The sequence below is a fragment of the Eubalaena glacialis genome, chromosome 7 (assembly GCF_028564815.1).
Source record: "Eubalaena glacialis isolate mEubGla1 chromosome 7, mEubGla1.1.hap2.+ XY, whole genome shotgun sequence".
Classification (NCBI taxonomy): Eukaryota; Metazoa; Chordata; class Mammalia; order Artiodactyla; family Balaenidae; genus Eubalaena; species Eubalaena glacialis.
In genome coordinates this window covers 73,399,696-73,426,763 of record NC_083722.1, presented here as the reverse complement: position 1 = coordinate 73,426,763, position 27,068 = coordinate 73,399,696, and the positions used below count along the sequence as shown (strand labels likewise).

The 27,068-nt window shown below is 57.1% G+C and overlaps 2 protein-coding genes across 7 annotated transcripts in view; both read left to right on the top strand.

Moving 5' to 3' along the window:
• The first annotated feature begins 1,700 nt into the window (after positions 1 to 1,700).
• On the top strand, positions 1,701 to 10,665 carry LOC133095404 (cytochrome b-c1 complex subunit 1, mitochondrial). 6 transcript variants are annotated; one of them, XM_061196721.1, is made up of 13 exons: positions 1,701 to 1,811; positions 2,062 to 2,205; positions 3,757 to 3,843; positions 4,951 to 5,080; positions 5,272 to 5,470; positions 6,052 to 6,131; positions 8,025 to 8,140; positions 8,379 to 8,522; positions 8,663 to 8,823; positions 8,946 to 9,031; positions 9,522 to 9,610; positions 9,957 to 10,032; positions 10,473 to 10,665. In XM_061196721.1, the coding sequence occupies exons 1-13, from the start codon at positions 1,743 to 1,745 to the stop codon at positions 10,535 to 10,537; spliced, it is 1,446 nt and encodes a 481-aa protein (XP_061052704.1). In that variant the 5' UTR covers positions 1,701 to 1,742; the 3' UTR covers positions 10,538 to 10,665. The 6 variants fall into 6 exon arrangements, with proteins under 6 accessions (XP_061052704.1, XP_061052705.1, XP_061052702.1 ...); XM_061196722.1 differs by having other exon boundaries at positions 1,705 to 1,811; positions 2,065 to 2,205; XM_061196719.1 differs by having other exon boundaries at positions 1,715 to 1,811; positions 2,035 to 2,205.
• A 4,228-nt stretch (positions 10,666 to 14,893) lies between these two features.
• The window catches only part of COL7A1 (collagen type VII alpha 1 chain), a 31,713-nt gene continuing 19,538 nt past the window's right edge, over positions 14,894 to 27,068 (top strand). The window contains exons 1-40 of the mRNA XM_061196718.1: positions 14,894 to 14,978; positions 15,460 to 15,640; positions 16,289 to 16,448; positions 16,534 to 16,627; positions 16,720 to 16,881; positions 17,047 to 17,210; positions 17,288 to 17,417; positions 17,520 to 17,636; positions 17,739 to 17,885; positions 17,971 to 18,087; positions 18,163 to 18,312; positions 18,395 to 18,523; positions 19,536 to 19,679; positions 19,768 to 19,893; positions 19,995 to 20,138; positions 20,747 to 20,866; positions 21,022 to 21,165; positions 21,523 to 21,648; positions 21,749 to 21,895; positions 22,158 to 22,283; positions 22,635 to 22,781; positions 23,009 to 23,143; positions 23,229 to 23,375; positions 23,457 to 23,593; positions 23,871 to 23,997; positions 24,083 to 24,229; positions 24,314 to 24,486; positions 24,584 to 24,619; positions 24,704 to 24,730; positions 24,826 to 24,870; positions 24,944 to 25,006; positions 25,453 to 25,524; positions 25,620 to 25,655; positions 25,800 to 25,835; positions 26,018 to 26,089; positions 26,190 to 26,267; positions 26,516 to 26,542; positions 26,625 to 26,678; positions 26,820 to 26,882; positions 26,974 to 27,033. Coding sequence (XP_061052701.1) covers positions 14,894 to 14,978; positions 15,460 to 15,640; positions 16,289 to 16,448; positions 16,534 to 16,627; positions 16,720 to 16,881; positions 17,047 to 17,210; positions 17,288 to 17,417; positions 17,520 to 17,636; positions 17,739 to 17,885; positions 17,971 to 18,087; positions 18,163 to 18,312; positions 18,395 to 18,523; positions 19,536 to 19,679; positions 19,768 to 19,893; positions 19,995 to 20,138; positions 20,747 to 20,866; positions 21,022 to 21,165; positions 21,523 to 21,648; positions 21,749 to 21,895; positions 22,158 to 22,283; positions 22,635 to 22,781; positions 23,009 to 23,143; positions 23,229 to 23,375; positions 23,457 to 23,593; positions 23,871 to 23,997; positions 24,083 to 24,229; positions 24,314 to 24,486; positions 24,584 to 24,619; positions 24,704 to 24,730; positions 24,826 to 24,870; positions 24,944 to 25,006; positions 25,453 to 25,524; positions 25,620 to 25,655; positions 25,800 to 25,835; positions 26,018 to 26,089; positions 26,190 to 26,267; positions 26,516 to 26,542; positions 26,625 to 26,678; positions 26,820 to 26,882; positions 26,974 to 27,033 — 4,395 coding nt within the window. The remainder of the gene's footprint in view (positions 14,979 to 15,459; positions 15,641 to 16,288; positions 16,449 to 16,533; positions 16,628 to 16,719; positions 16,882 to 17,046; positions 17,211 to 17,287; positions 17,418 to 17,519; positions 17,637 to 17,738; positions 17,886 to 17,970; positions 18,088 to 18,162; positions 18,313 to 18,394; positions 18,524 to 19,535; positions 19,680 to 19,767; positions 19,894 to 19,994; positions 20,139 to 20,746; positions 20,867 to 21,021; positions 21,166 to 21,522; positions 21,649 to 21,748; positions 21,896 to 22,157; positions 22,284 to 22,634; positions 22,782 to 23,008; positions 23,144 to 23,228; positions 23,376 to 23,456; positions 23,594 to 23,870; positions 23,998 to 24,082; positions 24,230 to 24,313; positions 24,487 to 24,583; positions 24,620 to 24,703; positions 24,731 to 24,825; positions 24,871 to 24,943; positions 25,007 to 25,452; positions 25,525 to 25,619; positions 25,656 to 25,799; positions 25,836 to 26,017; positions 26,090 to 26,189; positions 26,268 to 26,515; positions 26,543 to 26,624; positions 26,679 to 26,819; positions 26,883 to 26,973; positions 27,034 to 27,068) is intronic.

Genomic DNA, 27,068 nt, shown 5'->3' with positions numbered 1-27,068 from the left:
TTAGCATGTTTAACTGAGATGTACAGGGAGGTAGGACAAGAACAGGAGAGCATGGGAAACTAAAGGTGGAGAAGGGATGAGGCTCTAAGGAGGAAAAAGTGGCCAATCACTTTAAACAAGACTGAGCACTGGCCATTAGATTTAGCAACATGGAGCTCATTGATTACCTTTACAGGTGTGGTTTTGGAGGAATTAATTGGGGGTGGGATTGGAGTGGGTTTGGGAAAGAGTGGGAGGAGAGGAATTGGAGGCAGTGAGCTCTTTGGGGGAGCTCTGCTAGAAGGAAGGTGCACAATACGCTGGTCACTGGAAGAGGTTGTGTCACAGGCAAGAGGAGTCTAAGGAGACATGACAACGAAATGGAATGTGGTATCCTGGATAGGATCCTAGAACGAAAAAGGATATTAGGTAAAAACTAAAACTAAGGGAATCTGAATAAACTATGGACTTTAGTTAATAATAATATGTCAATATTGGTTCATTAATTGTAACAAATGTATCACAATAAGGTAAGGTATTAATAGGAATAACTGTGCATGCCTGTATGTGGGCAGGGATATATGGGAAATTCTGTACCATCTGCTCAATTATTCTGTAAATATAAAACGGTTCTAAAAACTAGTTTTTAAAAAACTAATTAGGAGATTCTATTTCACTTTATTTTTTCATATCAAGATCATAACATAATTTTAGCTCACAAAATATTTATCAGTGCACACTTAAGCATCTTCTGTCTGATTTTTATAAAAGAAAGTTTTGAGTGATATTTTGAAGATCACAGAAAACCTCATATACCCGTAAAAGGAAGTACAGTTCAGAAATATGCTATTATTTCAAAAGCAACAAACATTTTTTGTAAAAAATTTACTTTTATTTTACTTTTTTATTTTTGGCTGAGACCCGCGGCTTGCAGGATCTTAGTTCCCCAACCAGGGATTGAAACCGGGCCACTGCAGTGAAAGCGCAGAGTCCTAACCACTGGACCGCCAAGGAATTCCCTAAAAATTTAAAATTATGTATTAAAATAATACAGAAGTGTAAAAATGGTAGCCTCTTTTCCCTTCCTCTGAATTCATTTTCTGTAAGTCACCTGAATGAGAGTTTAGAGTGAGTTCCTCTGGATTTTTTTCTATGTAGCCTATTAGAAAAAGCACTTCGTTTTGTTTTGTGTGTTTTGTTTTCCAAACAAGGAATCCTTTTCACAAATTAGTCTCTAAAACTGTTGTTTTTTTCTTAGCAATATATTGCTAAATTCTTTCCATGTCAACCGTCTGAACTTTCTCCATTCCTTTAAAGAGAAAACCGTGACTTTCAGCAGCAGCCTCATAGTCCCAGGTTCCACCCTGGTGGTTTAGCCCTGGGATTGCGATTCGCAAACATGCTGTGGCTGCGCTCCCCGCCCGCCCGGCCGCTCTGAGCACTCAGTGGAGTGGAGGCGCCCACTGTTCGCGAGAAACATCGCGCACTCTGCCCCCCACGCCACCACCACGGGTGAAGAGGGAAGATGGACTGGATCCAGAACAGGCCCGCGCAGGACGATGACTAGCCAGATGGATTAATACGCAGTGGTACCCAGGGACGCGAAGACAAGAACTAACGACCAGCAGAGAATGAATATCCGCGGCGTCCTCCGCCAGGGAGCAGCCGAGCGCCAAGTCTGCGGTACTGCGCCTGCGCCTCGCGCGCCGCCGCGTCCACTCTACGCATGCGTGGCGCGGCTCAGCGGCCACTGGAGCCAGAAGATGGCGGCTTCCGCGGTTTGCCGGGCGGCCAGCGCCGGGACGCGAGTGCTGGTGCGCAGCCGCCGCTTGGTGAGGTGTCAGCGAGAGCGCAGAGTTATGGGGAACGGGTCTTTGGAACGCAGACCGGGAGCGGGCTGTTAGCGGCGGCGTGTCGAGAATGGGGAGGTCGCGGGGTCAGGGCCGTGGGAAGGTCACGGCCGAGGGCACGCATGGGAGTCTCGCGGCTGGCCTGGGGGCGGGGACGGGGATCCCACTGCAGGCCTGAGAGCTAAGGAGCGATCCTCCAATCTAGTCCTCCGTCCTGGTCGCCCCTTTCCAGCAGCCGGCCCTGCTGAGGTCGCCTGTCTTGCGGGGCATCGCCACCTACGCCCAGGCCCTGCAGAGCGTGCCGGAGACGCAGGTCAGCCAGCTGGACAACGGGCTGCGAGTGGCCTCGGAGCAGTCCTCCCAGCCTACCTGCACGGTGAGTGGGTCCGCTGTCGGGATTGCACCTCCATATTGGGCATGGTCTCTTTTCCCAAGTCGCGGTGTGACCTTGGGCTCAAGTGCTCTGTGGTTTGGATCAGACTCCACTCAGCCACCTCAGGATTGACCCTCTTACCCCAATCCCTACCCTAGCCACGCCTTGACTTCTTGGGGGCAATCCTCACCGTAACCAACACTTACTTAGCGTGTGATGCTTGCCAATCAGGAGGCCAAGTCTTTTTTCAGCTTTTTCTTCAGCAGCCCATATGAGAGAAGTGATCCTTCAATGAGGAAAATGGGGTTCAGAGACATTAGGTGACTGCCAGCCTCACGGCCCAAAATCATAATCCCTTGAATAGACTGGAAATGTATTGCAGAAGAAATCAACTAGAAAATTCCAGTTAAATAGATAATTTTCCTCAAAATTCACTCAAAGATAGAAATCTTGGCCAGATAAACAGAGAAGATTCTCAAGAAGCGAACCGTCTCCTCCCCACCCCAAGCTTCAAGTGGTTTTATTGGTAAATTCTTTCAGTTTTCCAGGAACAAATAATGTCCTGTGATATAAGTTGTTACTGAACACAGCAAAAGGTGATGGGCAATTTCCTTATTACATGGCACCTGTATAAGCCGAACCACAGCCTGTTAAAGCTTGGTAGAGAATGCTGTATTTCGTGGACACTAAGATGCTCTAGATTGTAAGGAGCATCACTGTGCTCTAGTGGCAGGAAAAGAATGCTGCCAATTATAATCAAAGGATGCCATGGACTGTAAAACGTATCTTTCGAAGATGTTAGATGTGTAATAGATGTTCATGTAAAGAATTTATGACATATAGTACGTATATCAACACCTCTTAGGAAAGTAGATGTGAACATTTTAAGTCAGCTGTGAAACAAATAGTAAATTAAGAGATTAGGTCTATGTCACCGTGGGGGTGAGTAGAGTGGTTTGTGTTTCACAGCACACCAGGAGGCTAGTAAGAAAATTATAAGATTCTCTCGTTGGGTGCCAAGGAGACACTTTGCAGTGTTAGGTGTCCAGCTCTGTTTAAAACTTTTTTTTAAGTGTGAATGAAGGCTACTTATGATGATAAAGTGTTCAGTGTTTAAGCCAATAGTCTCTTCTTTAATGGCGAAAGGACACAATCACCAGAACAAAGGCAGGGTATAATTTTTAGGAAGGAGAAAAGAAGTTGTTTTCAAATGATGAGTTGCTTGCCTAGAAGAAACAAAAAATCAACTGAAAAGTGAGGTTGAATTTAAGAATTTCCTGTGGTGATGGGACAGGTGAACATGCCTGGTTTGAATCTTCCCTGCGAGTCTCGATAACCAGTCAGGAAATAGAGCAGGGAGGAGAGGTGATGCAGTGTGACTAGTCATTCAGCTGGTGCCCTGTGCCTCTAAGCACAGGGGTCCTGCTGAGAAGCTCTTCCCCAGCGTGGGACTGTGAGCCCCTGTCTGGGGCTTGTGCTGGGTCATGCAGGGTGGGGTGTAAGGGGGGGCTGAGGTGGTTTGTTTGTTACCTTTGTTGGTGGTTTCTTGTCCAGGTGGGGGTGTGGATTGATGCTGGCAGCCGTTATGAGACTGAGAAGAACAACGGGGCAGGCTACTTTGTGGAGCATCTGGCTTTCAAGGTGAGGCTCCTAAAGTCCTGCATCTCCCCTGGGCTTAGGGCTTCCTGCTGTCCCTCCTGAGGATGCAGGTCAGAAAAGTCAACCTCCTCAATTATGGGTTTTAGCAGGGTAGCGGGGGAAAGAGATCTCTGGATGACTTTTCTGGGAGGAGTCATGTGGACTTGGCCTCTTCTGAGTGAGCGCCTATCTGGTGAACCCCTGCACAAGGCCCCCAGAGCCAGAAAACCCCCAGGGAGCCATAGGAGCCCTGCTCTTCACCAGAGGCCAGGCCTGTGTTGTGTGCATGCATGGATGTAGAATTGTGGATGTACACGTGCATTGTAACAAACCCACAGATTTCGTTTTTGTAAAATGCTGTGCATCTCTTGTTTGTAGAAGTGAGTAGGAGCTTTCTTGAGGATGGGAACAGCTCCTAAGCCACCTCGTGTTCGCATGGAGTAGAGACTGAGTTCTTAAATGAATGAAAAAAATGGAGAAGATACGGGATAGGTGGTGTTGTGGAGCAGGAATGGGCAGCTAGCCAGGTCCATCATCACAGTTGTGTGTGTCAGTCTCAACACATTGATACGTGTGTGTATCATTGGACAGCAGCACTGCCACACACGCGCACGCATACATACACACACACTGGACTAAGGTTGAGTCCTACAGAGGCCATAGCGCACACACAGAGTCGTATAAATGGTATGAGGGAGAGTGGGTAGTGGTAGCATCACCTGAGCACAGGTGCGAGCTTACCTGACCATGACTGTCAATAAGAGGAGAGGGAGTGCTGGTAAGGTCAGGCTGGTATGGGAGCTCTCAGTCAAATGCTATACGCCCTCTTGGTATGGGAGCTCTGGATTTCAGGTAACACTTGCTTTGGCCATGCCCTTCTTTCCTGGCCCCTGGATGTCTTCATTCTCTTGGTCCACGATGCTGTGATGTTGATTGGCTTAAGGCCTGCTAAGCACTTGGTGAGCACAGCCTCTGGGCCGTGTAACCCCAGAGTCTTTGCTGAGGGAGATACCTGTGGACCAGTGGTCCTGCTGGGACTTTAGCCTGTGAGGATGGGGGTCCTGGGCTCCCATGTGGCTCCTGATTTGTCCTGTTGGTGTGTGGTTCCAGGGAACAAAGAATCGGCCTGGCAGTGCCTTGGAGAAGGAGGTGGAGAGCATGGGGGCCCATCTTAATGCCTACAGCACCCGGGAGCACACAGCTTACTACATCAAGGCACTGTCTAAGGACCTGCCAAAAGGTACGCTGGAGGATGGGGCCGGGACACCGGTAGGACTCCAGGAGTGCAGAGGACAGGCACTCAGGAGCCCCTGGCCTGGCTGAAGAATGGGGTTACCCTTAGAGTATGGCCTTGCAACAAAGCAACCAGTGGTGTCAGGCCTGGGGTTTTGTCCTGTTACTGGTCTCCAAACCTGTCCTTCTTGCATCCAGCTGTGGAGCTCCTGGCCGACATTGTGCAGAACTGCAGCCTAGAAGACTCCCAGGTTGAGAAGGAGCGTGATGTGATCCTGCAGGAGCTGCAGGAGAACGATGCATCTATGCGGGACGTGGTCTTTGACTACCTGCATGCCACGGCATTCCAGGGCACACCTCTAGCCCAGGCCGTGGAGGGGTCCAGTGAGAATGTCAGGTGAGCGTTGGCTGGTCTGGGGTGGAATTCGTCCCCTCATTCTGGCATGGCCAGGCCATGTCCACATGAGTTTGTTTTTAGTTGATCTACTGTCTGTGCTGTTTATTTTCCTAATTCACACAACTGGAGACATTTTCTATGTTGCCACATGGTCCCTGTGATTCTTTTTTAACACTTGTGTGGTTTTCACTTGAATTTTGGGCTTTGCTGTAGGGTACGTTTCCATGCATGTCCTGCCAGCCTGAGGGAGGGTGCTCTGGGTATCCCTCCACATGGCTTCTTGTCCTCTGGTGGGATGAGCTCTGCTGCTGCCCCTCAAGAGCCCCCACTGTCAGTTCCCACCCTCCTCAGAGGGGACTACAAGGCTGTCCTGAGGTGGGATGTGAGGGGGGCCCAATGAGGGCTGCCCTCTGGGCCCCAGAGTGGTGGGTGGCAGAAATGGGGCAAGGACCAATTGGTGTGTGGGGTCCTGCTCTCCAGAGAAGCCATGTCTCCTGGTCTGTCTCCTCAGCCCCGTTTTGTGTGACCCAGATCATTCTGGTTTGGGAGCGGTGTTGACCAGTTGGCTGTATGTCTTGCAGGAAGCTGTCTCGGGCAGACCTGACTGAGTACCTCAGCCGGCATTACAAGGCCTCTCGAATGGTTTTAGCAGCAGCTGGAGGTGAGCGATGGGCTCGTTGAAGCCCTGTGGTAATAGGGGGGTGGACTGTGGCCTTGGTTACCAGGGCCAAGTCTCCCGGTTCTGACCATAGGGATCTTCCACTCCTGGGGACACTGTTCCCACCCTGTCCTTGAGGGGAGTGACCGCTCTTCCATGCTCTTTGAGGTGGGGTCGGATTCTCCTCTGCCGCCACCACTGAAACTGGCCGCCCAGGGATGCTACACCCCTCTTTAGTACAGGCCTCAGGATTTTCTCAACCCCACCTGGTCGTAGGAGACCCAGGTTGTAGGCTGGTGGGAGACTCAAGCCCTCAGGCTTGTTTCTCTTGGCCTTGTCAGTGGGCAAACCAGACATTGCATGACAGATGGGAAGTGCCTTGAAAGGAAGGCATAGAGTGGTAGGGGGACTTTAATGGGGGACTCAGAGTTAGAGGGTAGGGAGGTGCTTTTGAAGCATGTGTCGTTTGAACAGAGGCTTAAAGAGAGGTGGGAATTAATTCGGTCGGGAGTGGGAGGTCTGTGCGGAGGAGAAGAGCAGTGTCACGGGCTGGTGTGTGTTTTGAGGCTCGCTCTGCTGCCGTGTAGGGGCCAGAGCGGAAGTGGGCAGGCGCAGGGAGTGCTTGTGGCAGGTGCCTGGTGGGGGACGGTAGGAGCTGGGAGAGAAGTGCGGGGACTCAGGGTGGCTTTGTAGGTAGACACCTGACAGAGGAGGGGATGTGGCGGGGAGGGGACGGGAGCAGGCCCAGGGTGCTTTCCCAGCTTAGGTCGTGACAGCTGACTGGGCAAGAAAGATTGATAGGAAGAACATGATTGGTGGCCTTGGGGCCAGTGAACCTCGGGACCAAGAGCAGTCTGAGCTACTGACACATCAGACTTTGTTGAGTCCAACAGGATCTGAGCTCAGGGAAGGAAAGAATAAGAGGCAGAGGCACCTAGCAGGCTGTACCTGGGGGAGGCTGCTTACTACCACAGCGCCCACTGGTCAAGGCGCTATGGCAGCAAAGGCCTCCTCTTGCAGAGGTGAGGTCCAGCAGGGGTCCTGAGGCGTGAGTTTGTAATGTTACTGGTAAACGTCCCCAGCTCTCAGGGGACCCCGGAGCTAGTCACAGCCCTGCATAGCACCTCTTTGTGCCCTCTCACCTGCCAGCCCCCACAGGATCTGCTTGAGGAAGGGCCAGAGGGAGAAGGCAGGGCAGGTGGCCTTATGCCCAGGGAGCACCAGTCTTGTCCTTGGTGCTGGTGAGAATGTGTCACATGGGAACCCATTTTTTTTTTTTTTTTTTTTAATAGATTTATTTATTTATTTTTGGCTGTGTTGGGTCTTCGTTGCTGCCCGCGGGCTTTCTCTAGTTGCAGCCAGCGGGGGCTGCTCTTCGTTGCGGTGCGCGGGCTTCTCATTGCGGTGGCCTCTCTTGTTGCGGAGCACGGGCTCTAGGCACGCGGGCTTCAATAGTTGTGGTGCGTGGGCTCAGTAGTTGTGGCTCGTGGGCTCTAGAGCTCAGGCTGAGTAGTTGTGGCACACGGGCTTAGTTGCTCTGGGGCATGTGGGATCTTCCAGGTGCAGAGCTCGAACCCGTGTCCCCTGCATTGGCAGGCGGATTCTTAACCACTGTGCCACCAGGGAAGCCCAGGGGAACCCATTTTGAAGCTCAGCATGCTGCTGCTTCTCTGTGGCTGAGGTGATGGAAGCTGTTTGACCCTGAGGTGCCTGCCCCGCCCATGAGTTAGAGTGTGTCTGTGAAGGGTCCTCTTCCCTCACCTTGTCCTGATGTCACGTCTTCCTTTTGGTGTTTCCCATCAAGGCAGGACATGGGGTCGTCTGCTTGTGTGTGATCTCCCCTACCCTGTGCCTTGGGCCCTGGCTGGCCAGTAACTCTGCTGTCTGTCTCGGCAGGGGTGGAGCACCGGCAGCTGCTAGACCTCGCCCAGAAGCACTTCTGCAGCCTCTCTGGGACATACGCTGAAGACGCTGTGCCCACTCTCACTCCCTGCCGCTTTACTGGCAGCGAGGTGGGCTGCTTGGTGGGCGGGGGTAGTGCCCTCAGCCGGGACCTCTTGGGGGCACCCTCGTGTGCGTGGCTATCTTCATGACTCTGGAGATGCCTCGAGTTGGGCAGGTGTCCTGTGGCTGCTGCCTCACAGGCACACGTGTTCACACTTGGATGCACACTCTCCACCCACACTTGGCACCTTTGCTGGTCGCCTGGGAAGTCTGGCTGTCCCTCAGCTTTGCCATGTACTGTTTCAGATCCGCCACCGTGATGATGCCCTGCCTTTGGCCCATGTGGCCATTGCAGTGGAGGGGCCTGGCTGGGCCAACCCGGACAATGTGGCCCTCCAGGTGGCCAATGCCATCATTGGCCACTATGACTGCACTTACGGTGGTGGCACGGTGAGTCCCAGGGGTGGGCATGGGATGGGACCTTGTCTTCAGGGAAGAGAGGGAGCTGGGCTGTGGGCGCTTGTACTGTGGGGTTTGGGGTGTGGACCGCAGACAGGAGGGTGGGTGCTGACCACCCTCATCCCTGGTAGCACCTGTCCAGCCCACTGGCTGCAGTTGCTGCAACCAAGAAGCTGTGCCAGAGTTTCCAGACCTTCAACATCTGCTACGCAGAGACAGGGTTACTGGGCGCACACTTTGTCTGCGACCACATGAGCATCGACGACATGATGTTCTTCCTACAGGGCCAGTGGTGAGTGGCGGCCTAGTGCTGCCAGGGAGGTGGGGAGGGAATAGGGCCCTTTGAGCAGGACCGTGGGAGGCTCAGAGACAGCACCGTCTCTCAGGATGAATCCCACCCCACCCCTGCTCTAGGATGCGCCTTTGCACCAGTGCCACAGAGAGCGAGGTGGTCCGGGGCAAAAACATTCTCAGAAATGCTCTGGTGTCTCATCTGGATGGTGAGTCCTGCAGCCCTGTGGCAAGGGGTAGAGTGCATACTGGCAGTGACAGTCCCAGTGTGGCCACCGTTCCTAACCAAGATTGGAAATGAAAACTTTGAAGGTCACACCATACCCCACCGCTACCCCTCTCAGAGGGGCCTGGGGTTTTAGGTACAGGTGTGGGTAGGCTAGATCATCAGCCCATGAATACAGTGACAGGTGGTTGTACAAGTGAGGGTTGTGGTCTAGGTCAGACCAGGGTCCAGGTCAGCCCAGAACGCTGGAGGTTCTGTGTGTACCATGAAGCACTTTGGCAGCCTCTCTGGGACATATGCCGAGGACGCTGTGCCCACTCACTCCCTGCCGCTTCACTGGCAGCAAGGTGGGCTGCTTGGTGGGCGGGGGTAGTGCTCTCAGCCGGGGCCTCTTGGGGGCACCCTCGCATGCATGGCTCGGACCCACGTGGATTGGACCATGTGGACCTGTAAACTTCCCCCAACCCTTGCAGGCACCACTCCTGTGTGTGAGGACATTGGACGTAGTCTTCTGACGTATGGCCGCCGCATCCCCCTGGCTGAGTGGGAAAGCCGGATTGCGGTAACAAGGGCCCCTGGGAGAGGTTCTGGAGTCTTGGCCTGGCAGACTCCCAGAGAGTGGAGAGTTGAGGCAGTGCAGACTGCTCCTATAGGCAACCCTGGTGTCCTAGGCAGCGTCACCTGCCTTGGTGGTGTAATTGGAGGGCAGGGCAGAGGCACTGATGGCTGTAGGGATGGGTGGGGCTCGTGGAAATCTACAGCAGGGAGAGCCCTGCTGCATTTCCCCTTTTGGTTGAGGGGCAGCTCCATGGTACGTGTGGAAGATCTTGGGCGGCTGGATAATGTTGACTGGCAGAGGTGGTCCCCAGGTGCCTGTCACTCAGTGTGCCCTCTGCTTCATCCTGCAGGAGGTGGATGCCAGTATCGTGCGTGAGGTCTGCTCCAAGTACTTCTATGACCAGTGTCCAGCAGTGGCTGGATTGGGTGAGTGGCCTAGAAAGTCTGCTCTTTGTCCTCCTCAGGCCGTTGTCTTGGCCTCCCCTCTGCCTCTGCTCCCCCATCCCCCAGCTTTCCCGGGGAGCAGCACGTTGAGGCCCCTAAGAGGCTCTGCTCAGTAGCCTGGCTGCCAGGGAGTTCCTGCTCAGAAAACCTGTCCTAGCAGCTCCCTGACTCCCTGCCAAGGTGCCTCCATCAGTACCCCACACCCGCCGGGTAACGGACACCTCCGTGTGTGGGGTGGAGCTCCAAAGGCCAGAGCATGAAGGGACAGGCTCAGCACCCCCTGGAGGAATGTTCTCTTCCCTCTTTCCACTCCAAGCCTGTCTTGTGCTGCTCTGGGCAGCTCTGGATGGGGTGCGGCGCAGGGCCAGGTGTCCCTGTACAGGCCAGGTACCTCACCCTGATGCCCCACCCTATCCCCACAGGCCCCATTGAACAGCTTCCAGATTATAACCGGATCCGTAGCGGCATGTTCTGGCTGCGCTTCTAGGCAGGAAGCCTGTGCAGGCAAGAGGGCGGGGCCAGGGTCTGTGGTCCCCCCAACCACAAGCATACCACCTCAGTCCTTCAAACCTGTGCTGCAGATAACCACCAACCAATAAAGTCCTGTGTTGAGAACTGCCTCGTCCCTCTCTTGGCATTGGCATGGAGTCCACTGGGCATTGGATTGGGGAGCAGGGACTTCCTCCCGGTTCTGCATCTCCTAGATCCTTCTGCCTTCCCACATGCTGATGTGTCCTTAGCCAGGGGCAAGCGTGGGGCTGCAGCACAGAGGCCGGAAGCCTTTGATGCCTGCAGGGAGCTGAGGCCAGCTGTTTCCACTTAGCCGCATGGGCAATGCTTGTAGCCAGTCTGTCCCAAGAGTGAGGTGTGGGAGGCCATGGGAACTGCAGCCCCAGACTTTGCCCTGGTAGAGGTCCCAGCCTGGGAACTCAGGGGGCTCAGGTGGGAAGCCCCTTGCTGTGGGTCCCGTGCGGTCACCCTCCGGCGGCACCCAGACGGACCAGGAGAGGCCAAGGAATGTCCCTGAGGAAGCCTCCTTCATATGTTTACTCTGGATTCTGGGAGGAGGAGAGCCTGGGGCATAGTGTTCCCATTTGGTTTCTAACTGTTGCCTGGACAGGCAAGGCAAGAATCCTTTGCCTTGATTTGCCGCTGACTCAGGCTCCAAGAATATCCCTGAGCTCAGTGGGGCCTGAGCCCCCTACCTAGACTCGGTCTGTCCCAGGCAAGTCCTGAGCTGCTGGCCCGGCAGTCCCCTCCCCATCTCCCTGAGGACCTGGTGGAGCTCTCAACTGTCTAGTCCCCCTGCCACCTTTGGGCTCTGGTCCCCAAGGCAGGTGGGCAGGTAGGCCCCTCTTCCTGTGCCCCCCAACCCTTCCACAGTCAGGTTCCCTGGGATCCCAGTGGGGGAATGGAAGTGTGGGGCCCAATTTTGCTGTGAGGGAGGTGCTGCTGGCACTTGTGGACAGGGCTCTGGGACAAGGTTTCTTGAGAGATGACTATTCAGAAGTTCCCCAGCATCCCAGCCTTGCAGTGGCCAAAACAGCCCTCAGTTCGCTCCCACCCCACCCCAGTGCTTTTCCCTTCAGCCCTGTTTGTTGCCACAAGTTGTCAATTAGGAAATAACTGTCAAGTGCTTTCTAGAACCCAAGGCTGGGGGACTCAGGTCATCCTACTTTGTGAACAGCTGGAGAGAAGCTGCTGGACAGTGCAGAACCCTGACAGGCCCTCCCCTGGATGGTTATAGACACAGCATATCCAGGCTGGGGAACAGCAAGTGCCAAGCGTGTTGTCCCAAGTTTGAGCTCCTGGAGGATGGGGCTTGATTTCTCTGCTAAGCCCAGGCCTGACTCTCAAAGGCTACAGGTGTGCTGGACACAGAGTGCTCGAGCGGGTGATCTGGTCCTAACGGACCTTGCATGCCTAGCCAGGGAATTTGATCTTTACTTTGGAGGCATGTTGGGGGAGGTGTATTGGAAGTTAATGGGAAGAGAAGTGACTTGGTCAGCTGAGAGTTAGCCTGGGGACTCAGGGTGGGTTTCTGTGTGGTCCCGGTGAGCAGCGCTGTGGCAGAGCAGATACCACAGCAATAATAAGAGCTGGAGTGGGCTTTGGGGGACACAAGCAGGGCAGCATCCCCAGCAGGGCTGGGGTACCACAGGGGAGGGGCAGGTCGGAGGAGGATGACCTGCCCAGCTTTGGCCACAGTTCTGAGAAATTTGGAGGTGTTGAAGACAGTGGGATGTGTGGGGCTGGAATCCCCAGAAGAGGCCCCAGTTGGAGACATGGTGCCATCCAGCAGAGGTGGTGACCGAAGCCAGAGGAGGAAATGTCCAGGGGAGTGTGGGAGGGAGAAAGAAAACTCTAGGGCCCCAGTGTGTTTATGGAGGGAGCTGGTTTCTGGGGTTGGGCCCTAGGCTGTGCCTGCCAGGAGGCCACACCCCTGCTCATGAGCCTCCCCCGAGCGCCAGACCTGTGCTCATCCTCAACCTTGCTTCTGCCTCCAACAGCCTCTCCTAGCATGCTTTGAGTGACCCCCCTCACAGCAGGCAGCCATTTCTTTTGGGGGACCCCTCATGGTTCTGATGAGGTTTGCCTGAACACCCTCTCAACTGAGCCTCTGGTCTCCCCTAAAGGCTAGACCCAAATGTGTATGTATGTTTACACTGTATGTGCCAGCTCTGCCCTGCTCTCACCCACCCTTGCTGTACAAGAAGAGGTGAGGGTCTTGCGGGCAGGGGCTGCCTCTGTAATGAGAGCACGACTGGTTCTCTGCAGCCCTCACCTGTAGGACAGATTTCAAAGGGTTGGGGGGTCCTGGGACATGGCTGAAGAGACCTTGACCTAGGGAAAAGGTTCTGGGCCCTATGGATCACAGTGCTGTACCTCATGATAATTTGGGGCTGTCCCTGTAGCTCAAGCCTTCTGGACAATAGGAAAACAGGCAGTGTGGATGGTCCTTACTGCCCCCAGCTCTGGCCATACCAGAGACCTCAGGCCCTAGAGGAGGTCAAGGCAGACAAGTTCAACAGAAGTGCTGTCCCCTTCTGTCCCCCATTAGCCTGTGGAGCCCCAGGAGAGGCTGGGGGGCCAGGCACGTTGGAAGGGGCCCTATGGCAGTGGTGAGTGTAGAAGTATTCTCCAGGCCTAAAAAAGTAACAGGGGACCTGCTCTTGGGAGTATCTCTCTGCCTCGGTATCAACCCCTATAATGAACACATACGTATATTACAAAGAGTGTCCCTGGCCTGCAGGTGTGTTGCGGGGACTGTCCATAATCACAGAAGCCAGCTGAGGGAGACGGGCGGGAACTCAGCCTGGTTAAGGGAAGAGGAGTGAGGAAAGGGTAGTTATGAAGGTGGACACCACAGGTGGACCTTGAGGGCAGTGAGGAAGGGAGGGAGGAGCCCAGGGTGACCTCTGGGCCTGGCAGAGATGATGGGTGGAAGGGGGTCTTCAAGAAGAGTAAGTTGGGGACTTCCCTGGTGGCGCAGTGGTTAAGAATCCGCCTGCTGATGCAGGGGACATGGGTTCGAGCCCTGGTCCGGGAAGATCCCACATGCCACGGAGCAACTAAGCCCGTGTGCCACAACTACTGAGCCTGCACTCTAGAGCCCGCGAGCCACAACTACTGAGCCCGCGTGCCACAACTACTGAAGCCCGCGCACCTAGAGCCCGAGCTCTGCAACAAGAGAAGCCACCGCAATGAGAAGCCTACGCACCGCAACGAAGAGTAGCCCCCGCTCACCGCAACTAAAGAAAAGCCCGCGTGCAGCAACGAAGACCCAATGCAGAAGAAGAGTAGGTTGGAGGAGGGGACTCTGAGGGGCCAAAATGAGAATGTGTGGGTAGGGGGGCCTGGCTGGAGCAGGACAGGCGCACCAGTGGGGGCACAGGCAGGAGGGGGTGGATTCCTGAGAGATGAGCTGTCACTGTGGGTTGTCCACCCTCCACACATGGATAACCCCTCCCTGCAGGGACAGCTGGATGGCATCTGCCTGGGGCTGGTTCAGGGCACAGTAGGGGGTCCAGGACACTGGGATGGACACGTATGCATAAGTACAATACAGATTTTCTCCTCCTGGCTTCCCCTTCCAAAGTGGGGGTAGGCATTACTTGGATGCAGCCCAGTAGTGCCTTGCTTTCCCTGGCATGAGCCTAGAACCCCTCATTTGCTGGGGGCTGCTCTGCCCGTTGAGGGGATTGGGGTGGGACACAGTAGACCCAACAGACAGAGGGATGGCTGAATCACAGGAGAGGCCAGCGGAACTCATGGCCTGAGGGCTTGTCTGGGTAGCCCTGTCGTGGGTGGGGGTGGGGTGGGGGAAGGGGGGTGGTGAGTCATCTCCAGCTGCATCTTCTACCCCACCAACATCCTGCTGCGTCTTTCATCCCCAGGAACCTGTCTGAAGTCTGGTCTCCAGCAGTCACTTCTAGTCTGTTTGACCTAAAGCAGCCAAGATCTCTGACCCTAGATGGGGTTGGAGAGGGATCCCTCAACATCTATCTGTAGAAAACCTCCTGGGGAAATCCCAGAAGCCACGGGAGGTGGGGGTCTTTACACTTAAGTGGAGTCAGATCATCTGTCCAGGGGAGGGGTGGCAGGGGCGGCGACTTCTGGGACGATGGGTGGGGGCGGGCCGCCTGGGTCCCCGCCCGCTGCTCCGCCCCCGGGATCAGGGACTTTTCTCTGCCGTGGCGGTGGGACTGCGGCAGCAGCTGGCGACTGGAGCCGGCGGACTGGCAGGCAAGACCGGGACTGGGGGTGGGAGAGCGCTGGGCTCGGACCCGCCAAGGCCGAGGGACAGAGGCGGGGTCCTGGCTGACCGTTTCCCTCACCCAGGATGAGGCTGCAGCTCCTGGTGGCTGCGCTCTGCGCGGGGATCCTGGCAGGGGCGCCCCGAGTGTGGGCCCAGCACAGGGAGAGAGGTGGGTACGGCAGGGAAGGACCCCATCCAGGGCACTGCACCCTGCCACCCGCGGCTCCACTCGACCTTCATCCTGGATCCCGCCTCCCACCCTTCTCGACTCCTCATGCATTTCTCCTAACTCTCCCTGGACTCCCCAAACCCTCCGCGACCCACACTGCGTCTCCCAAACTGCATCCAGTTGTGCGTGGGTCCCCTACCCTATGTCACTCCGCGCTGGTCCCCAGACGCCAACCTCAGTCCCAGATCCACACCCGCTCCGGCAACTCTCCCTCCCCACTAGTCCTCCGCGGGAGAGTCCGCTCCAGGCCCCACCTCTGCTGCCTCCACCGCTCCCAGGCCCAAGCCAGCCTGGGCCGGTTTGCACAGTGGATGAGGCCAACTCCCCCTCCCCAGCCCCAGGGGACCACAGTGAGGGGAGGGGGTGGGTGGGCCCCGGGTGGGCCCCAAGAAGAAATCGTGATCGCTCTTCCCCGCCCCAGTGAGCTGCACGCGCCTTTACGCCGCTGACATCGTGTTCCTACTCGACGGCTCCTCGTCCATTGGCCGAAGCAACTTCCGCGAAGTGAGGGGTTTCCTTGAGGGGCTGGTGCTGCCCTTCTCCGGGGCAGCCAGTGCACAGGGTGTGCGCTTTGCTGCCGTGCAGTACAGCGATGACCCACGGTGAGTGGCTCCCCACAGCTGGACCCACCAGGACCCCACCCCCAGAAAGAAGCAGAGAGCCCCCAAACCCCTAGGTCAGGCTTTAGGGAACCCAGAGGATCCCCCCTCCCACCAGCCAGGACATCTTCTTAAGATAGAAGCAGGGCTCTCCTAGGTACAGCCCGGACATCTGAGACCCCTCCTGAATAGTGCCCTGCCAAAGACAGGAGCTGTGTTTTCTGATCTAGAGATGGAGAGGCCTAGAAGGGGACCCAGTGGCTTGAGATGCCCTGTGCCTGCTGGACTCTCCATGTTCTAGCCTCCTGATGCCTTCAGCCTCTCTCAGCAGAGGGCCTCCCTGTCTGGCCAGTGTCCACCTCCTTATAACTGGGCCCTTCCTCCTACCATTATTTAATTAACCAGACATCCTGGTACCTGAGCCTGGGAGCCCCAAGGGGTCCAGGCCTGCCCAGGCCCAGCCACAGGCACGACACAGATAGGTACCTAAGGAGTTTGTTAGCTTGGGAGCTTCAGAGATGGAAGGTAGGAATCACAGAACCAAGTGGACCCTCAAGGGGGCCTGATACAACCCTCATTCTAGAGGCCTCTTAGAGGCCAGGACCAGAAGAAGTCCTTGCTCCTAGCCTGCTGCCACCCCCCTCCCCACAGGACAGAATTTGGCCTGGATGCGCTTGGCTCAGGAGGTGATGTGATCCGTGCCATCCGAGAGCTCAGCTACAAGGGAGGCAACACGCGCACAGGAGCTGCAATTCTCCACGTGGCTGACCGTGTCTTTCTGCCCCAGCTGGCCCGACCTGGTGTTCCCAAGGTGATCTCTCACCCTACCATGCCTTCCAACGTGACCCCAAGTAAGTGTCTGAGGCAGTCCTGACTTGACCCTGCACCTGCCCCAGGTCTGCATCCTCATCACAGATGGGAAGTCCCAGGACCTGGTGGACACAGCTGCCCAGAGGCTGAAGGGGCAGGGAGTCAAGCTGTTTGCTGTGGGTGAGTTACCAAGCTGGGGTGACAGGTCAGCTGGGGCAGGGATGAGTCAGAGGGCATGTGGGCAGCTGAGCCCTGATTGGGCATCACCTCAGGGATCAAGAATGCCGACCCTGAGGAGCTGAAGCGAATCGCCTCGCAGCCGACCAGCGATTTCTTCTTCTTCGTCAACGACTTCAACATCTTGAGGACGCTACTGCCTCTTGTTTCCCGGAGGGTGTGCACAACTGCAGGTGGCGTGCCTGTGGCCCTGCCCTGTGAGTTCCTGCCCACCCTGTGTGCCCTGACCTGGACCCTGACCCGAACCCCAACCTGGGAGTGCTGATTCCATCCCATGTGCTCCTGGCCCTTGAGCCCAGTGCTGTACCATAAGTGCTGACCCCTGATCCTCTTGCCTGGTTGCCTGACTGCCCCTTTCCCAGCCGATGACTCAACCTCTGGTCCACGAGACCTGGTGCTGTCTGAGCCAGGCAGTCAATCCTTGAGAGTACAGTGGACAGCGGCCAGTGGCCCTGTGACTGGCTACAAGGTCCAGTACACCCCCCTGACGGGGCTGGGACAGCCACTGTCGAGTGAGCGGCGGGAGGTAAGGATGTCAGCAGTGGTAGGTGGAGGGCTGGGGACTTAGCTGGCCAAGATGAAGTGACCTCTGACCCTGGGCAGGTGAGCGTCCCAGCAGGTGAGACCAGCGTGAGGCTGCAGGGTCTCCGGCCACTGACTGAGTACCAAGTGACGGTGGTTGCCCTCTACGCCAACAGCATCGGGGAGGCCGTGAGCGGGACAGCTCGGACGAGTGAGCAGTTCTGCTAACCTCTGACCCCGCTCACCTAACCACCCATCCCAGTAACCCCTCCCCACTCTGGACTCACTAATCCCTGGTGGGACCTTCCCCTAGCTGCTCTGGAGGCACCGGAGCTGACCATCCAGAACACCACAGCCCACAGCCTCCTGGTGGCCTGGCGGAGTGTGCCAAGTGCCACTGGCTACCGCGTGACATGGCGGGTCTTCAGTGGTGAGTGAGAGGTGTGGGCTGAAGGAAGTCCCTGCACCTCAGACAGGACTGTAGGGTCCTCAGTCTGCAAGACCCACTGACCCCTCTGTGCCCCCCATGCAGGTGGGGCCACGCAGCAGCAGGAGCTGGCGCCTGGGCAGGGGTCAGTGTTGCTGCGTGACCTGGAGCCTGGCACAGACTATGAGGTGACTGTGAGCGCCCTGCTTGGCCGGAGCGTGGGGCCTGCCTCCTCCCTGACTGCCCGCACCGGTGAGAGGGCTGGGTGCTTTCTTCAGGCTGGGTGGGCAGGCCGGCAGGGCACAGAGGCCACTGACCTCCCATGTGCCCTGGGCAGACACTTCTGTTGAGCAGACCCTGCGTCCCATCATCCTGGGCCCCACATCCATCCTTCTTTCCTGGAACTTGGTGCCTGAGGCCCGTGGCTACCGGCTGGAGTGGCGGCGTGAGAGTGGTCCGTGCGGGAGGGCGGGGTGGGCAGGCTGGGTCCGGACCTGGCCTCAGCTGGCCTGACCCTGTCATCTTGCAGGCTTGGAGGTGCCACAGAAGGTGGTGCTGCCCTCTGACGTGACCCGCTACCAGTTGGATGGGCTGCAGCCAGGCACTGAGTATCGCCTCACACTCTACACGCTGCTAGAGGGCCGCGAGGTGGCCACGCCTGCAACTGTGGTCCCCCCTGGTGAGGGCTCTGTGGGCCCGGCCAAGTGAGAGGGGAAGGTACAGGGGCCCCAGGCTGCCTCTCAGGCTGTGCTGTCCAACAGGGCCAGAGCTGCCCGTGGGCCCTGTGACAGACCTACAGGCCACCGAGCTGCCTGGACAGCGGGTGCGAGTGTCCTGGAGCGCAGTTCCCAGCGCCACCGAGTATCGGATCACCGTGCGCAGCATCCAGGGTGAGGGGGACACAGCCAGACCCGTACACACACTAAAGTTCCAGCCTTTCCAACCATTCCAGCCTTTCCAGCCTTTCTCCACTCCGGGGTCTCTACAGCCTCCTCCTCTCTCCTTGTCCATCCACCTCCCAAGATGGCACTGAACCAGACCCTGTCACAGGGTCTGTCTGCTCCCTGCCCTGCCCCTGCCTGTCTTTTCACCTGGATCTGTCTCCACTCCCTGCCCCACCTCCCTGGCCATGGCTTTCACCCTTCTCCACAACCACAAGCTCAACCCCCGCCCTTCTATAACCTTAGCTGTGACCACTGTCCTCCCATGTCCCCATCCAATACTGACTCCACCTCACTGTCTGTCGATGACCTGTCAACTCATGTCGCTGTCCGCTGATTTCTGACATCGTACCTCTTATGTCCTTGTCCACTGACTCCTGTCATTATGTGTCTGCATTCATCACTGGCCCATTATCCTGTGTCGCTATCCATCACTGACTCCTTTTATCCCTTGTCCTTATCTCTCACCCCTTTCCGTCCCATGTCCCATCCCTCACTGACCCTTTTCTTTTCTTTTTTTTTTTTTTAACATCTTTATTGGGGTTTAATTGCTTTACAATGGTGTGTTAGTTTCTGCTTTATAACAAAGTGAATCAGCTATACATATACATATATCCCCATATCTCCTCCCTCTTGCGTTTCCCTCCCATCCTCCCTATCCCACCCCACTAGGTGGTCACAAAGCACCGAGCTGATCTCCCTGTGCTATACAGCTGCTTCCCACTAGCTATCTATTTTACGTTTGGTAGTGTATATATGTCCATGCCACTCTCTCACTTGGTCCCAGCTTACCCTTCCCCCTCCCCGTGTCCTTAAGTCCATTCTCTACGTCTGAGTCTGTATTCCTGTCCTGCCCCCACTGACCCTTTTCATCTTTTATCTCTGTCCATCACTGAGCACCTTCATCCCACATTCCCATCTCTCACTGACCCTTGCCTGCCTATCCTACCTTCTCCCATAGGGGTCGAGCGGAGCCTGGTGCTTCCCGGGAGTCAGACAGCTTTTGACTTGGATGACGTCCGGGCTGGGCTGAGCTACACAGTGTGGGTGTCAGCTCGAGTAGGCACCCGAGAGGGTGATGCCAGCGTCCTCACTGTCCGCCGGGGTGAGCACTGCAGGAGGGCTGTGGGGGACAGCTGCCTGACTCACTCTGGTCCTGGTTTTGATCCCTGACCTCTATCTTTAATCCCCAGAGCCAGAAACCCCACTTGCCATCCCAGGGCTGCGGGTAGTGGCGTCAGACGCAACACGAGTGAGGGTGGCCTGGGGACCTGTGCCTGGAGCCAGTGGATTTCGGGTTAGCTGGAGGACAGACAATGGTCAGTGTGGGATGTGCGGGAGGGTTGCTGAGGGGAACAATCAGGGTATGGGGGACCAAGGGGCAGGCAGGAGCCATGCCAACATTTCTCTCTGACGTTAGGTCTGGAGTCCAGCCAGACATTGCCCTCAGAGTCTACTGCCACAGATATCATGGGGCTGAGACCTGGAACCTCCTACCAGGTGGCTGTGTCGGCATTGCGAGGGAAAGAGGAGGGCCCACCTGCGATCACCGTGGCTCGAACTGGTCAGGGCCTGACCCAGCCCCTTGGCTCTCTCTCTCCAGTGGCCCTTCAGACCCCCATGCCTTCCCTTTCAGACCCTTGCTTCTCCACAGAACTCCAGAATCCCCCTTTAGATCCCCACTGCCTCCTCCCTCAGAGGCCCTGCTTCCCCCTTCAGTCTCCCTTGCCTCCTTTTAAGCCCCTGCCTTCTTCATATTCCTCTGCCTGTCCCCTAACACCCCGCTCTTCTTGCCCTCAGATTTCCACCACCTCATCTCTCAGACCCCATTGCCTTTTCTGCCGGACTTGACCATCCTCTTAGACTTACACTTTTCTTCTTTGTCAGACCCCCTCACTGCCTCCTAGTGCCTCCGTTGGAACCCTATTACCTTCTCTGTCAGACCCTCTGGTCTCCCAGATTTCTGTCACCTGCCACCTCAGATTTCTACTATCCCCTCTGTCAGAACTCCCACTCCTTCCCCATCTGACCCATTCACTGCATCTGCTATCAAATCCTTGCCTCCCTTTAGATTCCCATTGCCTTCCTCTATTAGATGTCCCCCCCAAATCCTCCCCCACCAGACCCTCCACTGGCTCTTCCATCAGACTCCCCACTGCCTCTCCCCACCAGACCCACTGGGCCCAATGAAGACAGTCCGTGTGACTCAAGTCAGCAGCTCATCTGTCACCATCACCTGGAACAGGGTTCCTGGTGCCACAGGATACAGGGTCTCCTGGCACTCAGGCCACGGTGGGCACCAGGGGTTTGGGAAGGGACCAGAGGTTTTGGAGGTTGTCGGGGGCAGGTCTGGGTGGAATGGGAGAAGGGGTTTCTTCAGGGTCCAGGTGGGACATTGCGGGGCAGCGTCTGGCTAGTTCTAGAGCTACCTTCATTCTCACTCCTAGGCCCAGAGAAATCCCAGTTGGTTTCTGGGGAGGCCACAGTGGCTGAGCTGGATGGGCTGGAGCCAGATACCGAGTACACAGTGCATGTGTGGGCCCGTGTGGCTGGTGTGGATGGGACCCCTGCCTCTGTGGTTGTAAGGACTGGTAAGTGGACCCTGGCCATCTGCCAACCACATCTCATTGGCTACCCTGTCCTGCTGCGTATTCCTGACTGCTCCAGCTGCCCGCTCCATCACAGCTCTTCTCATGACTTCTCTCCCCACACTGACGTACCCCACATTGACTAGGAGTCCACCCACAGTGACCTCCTGGCTGCTCCACACTGCCCACTCTGAGGCACTGATCTTCTCCCACTCAGGAGTTGCCTACACTGCCCCGTCCACAGTAACCTCATACTGACCTTCAGATAGACCTCCCTGCATTGAGCATGCCTGTTCTGCCACCCTGTTCTCTGCCAGCCATCCAGTGGCCCCTGATCCTTTTCCCTGCGTCTTCCTCCAGACCCTCAGCCCGTGGGCAGTGTCTCGAAGCTGCAGATCCTCAATGCTTCCAGTGATGTTCTGCGGGTCACCTGGGTGGGGGTCACTGGAGCCACAGCTTACAGACTGGCCTGGGGCCGGAGCGAGGGTATGGTTCCCTGACCCTGCCCTTGCCCTTCCTGGCTGGGATTGGCCCCTTTGGTCAGCCACCCCTATCCCTGACCGTTGCCGTATGCTCGCCTGGCCAGGTGGCCCCACGAGACAGGAGATGCTCCCAGGAAACACGGACTCCGCTGAGATACGGGGCCTCGAAGGCGGAGTCAGCTACTCAGTGAGAGTGACTGCACTTGTGGGGGACCGTGAGGGCGCACCTGTCTCCATTGTCGTCACCACGCGTAGGCAGAGCTCGGGCTGGCGCGAGCCTTGGATTGGTGCCCTGGACGGTTTGGGGGCGGGGTTTGTGCTCGGGAATGGAAAAGGGGCCAGGGATTGGTAGTGAACCTGTGGGGGCGGGGTCTTCGTGGGGGAGGAGGGATGTAGCCTGGGATAGGCAGTGGGGCCGGTTGGGGGCTGTGCGTGTTCCAGGGTTGGTCTGGGATTGGCACAGAGATCGGTGGCGGGGCGGAGCCTCCCTGATTCTTGTGCTTTTCTCTCTAGCGCCTGAGGAGGCTCCACCAGCCCTGGAGACACTTCGTGTAGTGCAGCGAGGGGAGCACTCGCTGAGGCTGCGCTGGCAGCCGGTGCCCGGGGCACGAGGCTTCCGCCTGCGTTGGCGACCTGAGGGTGAGAGGTGCCCCCGGTAGGGAGGTTAGGGACCAGCGGGGCGGGGCTGGGGGTGGGGTCGGCGAAATCAGTGAGAGTGGGCAGGGTCTGTCAGTGGGGGTCTGCGGGATCGCTGAAGGTACCTGGTGTCAGTCACCTAGGTGCGTGGGATCAATGAGGGTCAGTCGGGCAGGGTCAGCAAGAATGAGGAGATCAGTCAGGAGGGTGGTCCCCATCAGCAGGGTCAGTCAGTGAGGCTGGCAGCGTCATTGTCAGTAAGGTACGAGGGGGTCAGTGAGGTGGGCGTGTCCATTAATGCCGGTCTGTAGTATCCTCCTACGTGCCCCTGCCCCCCTCTCATTCCTGCCCCAGGTGGCCAGGAACAGTCCCGGGTCCTGGGGCCGGAACTCAGCAGCTACGAACTGGACGGGCTGGAGCCAGCGACCCACCACCGTATATGGCTGAGTGTCTTGGGGACAGCTGGAGAAGGGCCCCCCTCAGAAGTAACTGCATACACTGGTGTGCTCTTACCCCTACCGATGACCCACCCTGATTTCCTGTACCCCATGACCCTGAGTGACTCCTCCTGTAGCCCCCCTACCATTCCTGACCCGGGATGATCCCAGCATGACCTCCAGTGACACTTCCTTCACTAAGATGAATCTGCCCCAGGATCTCCTTAGATCTCTCTCCTCTGGGTTCTCGGAACACATACTCGGATCCCTAGTCTTTGATTCCTCCTTCAGAGTCACCTCGTGTCCCAAGCACTGAACTGCGTGTTGTAGACACCTCAGTCGACTCAGTGACTCTGGCCTGGACCCCGGTGTCTGGGGTATCCAGCTACATCCTATCCTGGCAGCCACTCAGAGGCCCTGGCCAAGGTGACGGGGAGGCCAGTGTTAGGGTGGGCTGGCAGTGGGGGCTCCATGGAGGGCCTCCTGTTTAACTGAGCTCTGTCCTCTGCAGAATTGCCTGGGGCCTCACAGACACTTCCGGGGATCTCAAGCTCCCAGCGGGTGGCAGGGCTAGAGCCTGGCATCTCCTACATATTCTCCCTGACACCTGTCCGGGAGGGTGTACAGGGTCCTGAGGCCTCTGTCACACAGACCCCAGGTATGGTGGGCCCAGTGGGAGGAGGCCAAGAGAGTAGCTAGATGGGCCGACTGCCTCAGTAACTCAGCCCCCTTCCTGCAGTGTGTCCCCACGGCCTGATGGACGTGGTGTTCCTGCTGCATACCACTCGAGACAATGCTCATCGCGCAGAGGCTGTGAAGCGAGCCCTGGAGCATCTGGTGTCTGCACTTGGGCCTCTTGGGCCACAGGCCATCCAGGTTTGGCCCCAGAGGCAGCCAGACTCCTACCTGTCCCTGCCCACCCCTGGTCCCACACCATTTCCCTGTCCCACTACTGGTCCAGGCTTTCTCCCCGCCCTTCCCCAGGCTCCAGATCGCCTCACTTGCTGGTTGGCTCCATATCCTACCATCACTACTGACCCCCTAATAGTTCAGGTTTAGTTACACACCTTGGGCTCTGTGTCTTCCACCAGGCTCTGTGTCCCCTGTCCCTGCTGTGTCATCCTCCCCAGGCTCTGTGGTCTCCCCACCCTAGGTTGGCCTCCTGTCCTACAGTCATCGGCCCTCCCCACTGTTCTCGCTGAACAGCTCCCATGACCTCAGTGTCATCCGGCAGAAGATCCGCAACATCCCCTACACGGACCCAAGTGGGAACAACCTGGGTAAGGACTACAGTGGACATGGATTCTTGGGGCTTTCCCATTGGGAGCTTGGTGCCCCTGGGTTCTGACATGACCTTTCTCCCAGGCACAGCTGTGGTTACAGCTCACAGACACCTGTTGGCACCAGATGCCCCTGGACGACGCCGGCACGTGCCGGGGGTGATGGTTCTACTGGTGGATGAGCCCTTGAGAGGTGACATCTTCAACTCTATCCGTGAGGCCCAGGCTGCTGGTGAGCAGGGCTGGTGGGAATGGGGCCTGGGAATAGGGTTGGCCCCAGCAGGGTCGTCATGCAGGCTGCTGGACCCCTCCTTAGGGCTCAAAGTGATGATGCTGGGCCTGGCAGGAGCTGACCCAGAACAGCTGCGTCGCTTGGTGCCGGGCATGGACTCTGCCCAGACCTTCTTCACCGTGGATGATGGTCCAAGCTTGGACCGGGCAGTCAGTAGTCTGGCAACAGCCCTGTGTCAGACGGCTTTGACCACCCAGGTTTGGAAGGGGCCTCTGGGGGACTAGGTGGTGAAAAAGAGCGGGTCTGGGGGCTCTTGGTAGAACTGCTGACCTCAAGGAGACCCTGTGTCCACAGCTACAGCCAGAGCCTTGCTCGGTGCATTGTCCAAAGGTAAGTGTCCAGGGTTGAGAGTGTGGGTGAGGGCCACTCTTGGAACTTGCCACTCTGACCATCGCCCAACACATCTTTCCCCAGGGCCAGAAGGGGGAACCCGGAGAGATGGTGAGTGGCTCTGGTGGGGGGTAGAGAGTGGGTTGGGGGGCTCAGTGGGTCAGGGGGAGGTCAGCAGCACAGGGCTCACCGATCATCCTTCCTAGGGGCTGAAAGGACAAGCCGGGTCTCCTGGCCCCCCCGGCCTCCCGGTGAGTGCCTCCCCACACCTGTCCTCTGTCCCCTGACCGGCGTACTGCCTCTTCACCTGCTCTCTCCTCTCAGGGCAGGATGGGTGTTCCTGGCCCCCAGGGACCTCCTGGAAGTACCATTGCGAAGGGTGAGAGGGTGAGTGTAGAGACCATTGAGGTTCCCCTAAGACAATCCTCGAAGCTTCCTCAGGGTTTTTACAAGAGGGAATGAAAAAACAGAGTTAGAAACACAGAGTATTACTAGAAGCCTAAGTGGACATTATCAACCATAGCAGAGACTTTGGGGAAGGATCTGAATTAGGGGGGACCAGTAGGGTTTTGAGATCCCCTGGAGAGCCCGGGTGGAAGTTCCAAGTCCAAGAGGCAGGGAAGGCCCTGGCCTCATCACTGCCCTTGTGCCTGGGGTTCGGCTCCATTCAGCTCAGAGGGGCAGCTTCCCTGCCCCACTGCTGTACCCCCAACAACGCTCAGGGGCCTGTGGGGTGAGGCCTTCAGGTGAAGAATAGTCAGTCGGGGCTCCTCCAGTGAACCAGGGACACTGAGGGAGGGTCCCTTCCTGCCCTAACCTCTTTGCCTCCTTAGGGCTTCCCTGGGGCAGATGGGCCTCCAGGCAGCCCTGGCCGCCCTGGGACTCCTGGAACCCCTGGCCCGAAGGTGAGCAAGCCTTGCCCTCGCAGTTCACGTGGTGGGATGCTTTGCTTGAGCGGGTGAGGTGGTCTGACTGGTCTGACTCTGGCCTCCATTTACAGGGCTCCCCCGGGTGGCCCAGTCCTCGTGGAGAACCAGTAAGTTGCTCTGCCTCCCAGTGTCTTCCCAGAGCCCTTTCTGCAGGGTGGGGAGCTGGGGTGGTGGAGCGGGGTTGGCTTGTAGGGGCCCACCCTGAAATGCGCTGAGACCAAGCATCACCCTTTGCTCTGTTTTTTCCTCAGGGAGAGCGAGGACCTCGAGGCCCAAAGGGGGAGCCGGTAGGTGAAGGAGGGAGGGGAGGGAACCAAGCTGGGATGTCCCAGGGAGGAACAGGGTTGCCCCAGGACAGACACTGTGTGGGGCCTAAGGCATGATGAGGAATAGCTGGGGACCTCTAGGGGCTTCTCCTACCTCAAGGCTCCCATACCCTGAATCCTTCCTGCTGTTCTCTGTCCTGCAGGGAGAGCCTGGACGAGTCATTGGAGGCGAGGGCCCAGGGCTTCCTGGGCAGAAAGGGGACCCTGGACCTCCAGTAAGTTCTAGAATATGGTTGGGGGGGGAGTGATGTGTGATGGGGGAACCAATGGGGTGGGTCTATGGGGTTGTGCTTTATATTTTGTCTCTTCCATCAGGGTCCCCCTGGATCTCGTGGCCCATTGGGAGACCCAGGACCCCGTGGTCCCCCAGGATTTTCTGGAACAGCTGTGAAGGTGAGGGCATGACCGCCATATGGTCTTATCACCTCCATGTGATCCAGTGACCTGGTGACCTCATTCTAACCCACACAACCCCTACTGGTCACTCTGAGCTCATGTGACCTCTTGACCACCCCCACCCGTGACTTCTCAGTTCCTCCACGAACTTTGTAATCCAGTTTGACCCCAAGACTCTCATTCCTCCTGGTATCTTGGGGTGTGGAGGTGTAGTCCAGGGTCATGTGTCATGATCTCTCTTCCAGGGTGAGAAAGGTGATCGTGGGGAGCGGGTAAGTGAGGGGCAAGTTATGCTGGGGGTGGCTTGGAGTCTGATTCCCCCTGGCCATCCCCTGACCTGCTGTTCTTTCCCAGGGCCCCCCTGGACCAGGTGACGGCAGCGTTGCTTTAGGGGAGCCTGGGCTGCCGGTGAGGGAGCCTTGAGGCTCTGCTGGGGACCCTGTGGGCCATGCTCTGGGGTGTGGATAGAGGAGCTGGGGGCTCTGCTGGGGCAGTGGGTGGGTGCTGGACCTCAGTTTGGGGCTCACATTTTTACTCATTTCCTCCTAGGGTCTTCCTGGAAGCCGTGGACCCCAAGGCTCAGTTGGCCCCCCTGGAGAAAAAGGAGAAAAGGTGGGAGACCTGACCTCTTGGTGTCCCAGTTCTGGGGTGAGGCCTCTGGGTGCTGGGAGTAGGGTCTTCTACCCACCTGTTTCTCCTTCAGGGTGACTGTGAAGATGGAGCCCCAGGCCTCCCAGGACAACCTGGGACCCCAGGTGAGCCGGTAAGTGTGGAGGCCAGGGATTCTGAGTGTGGTGG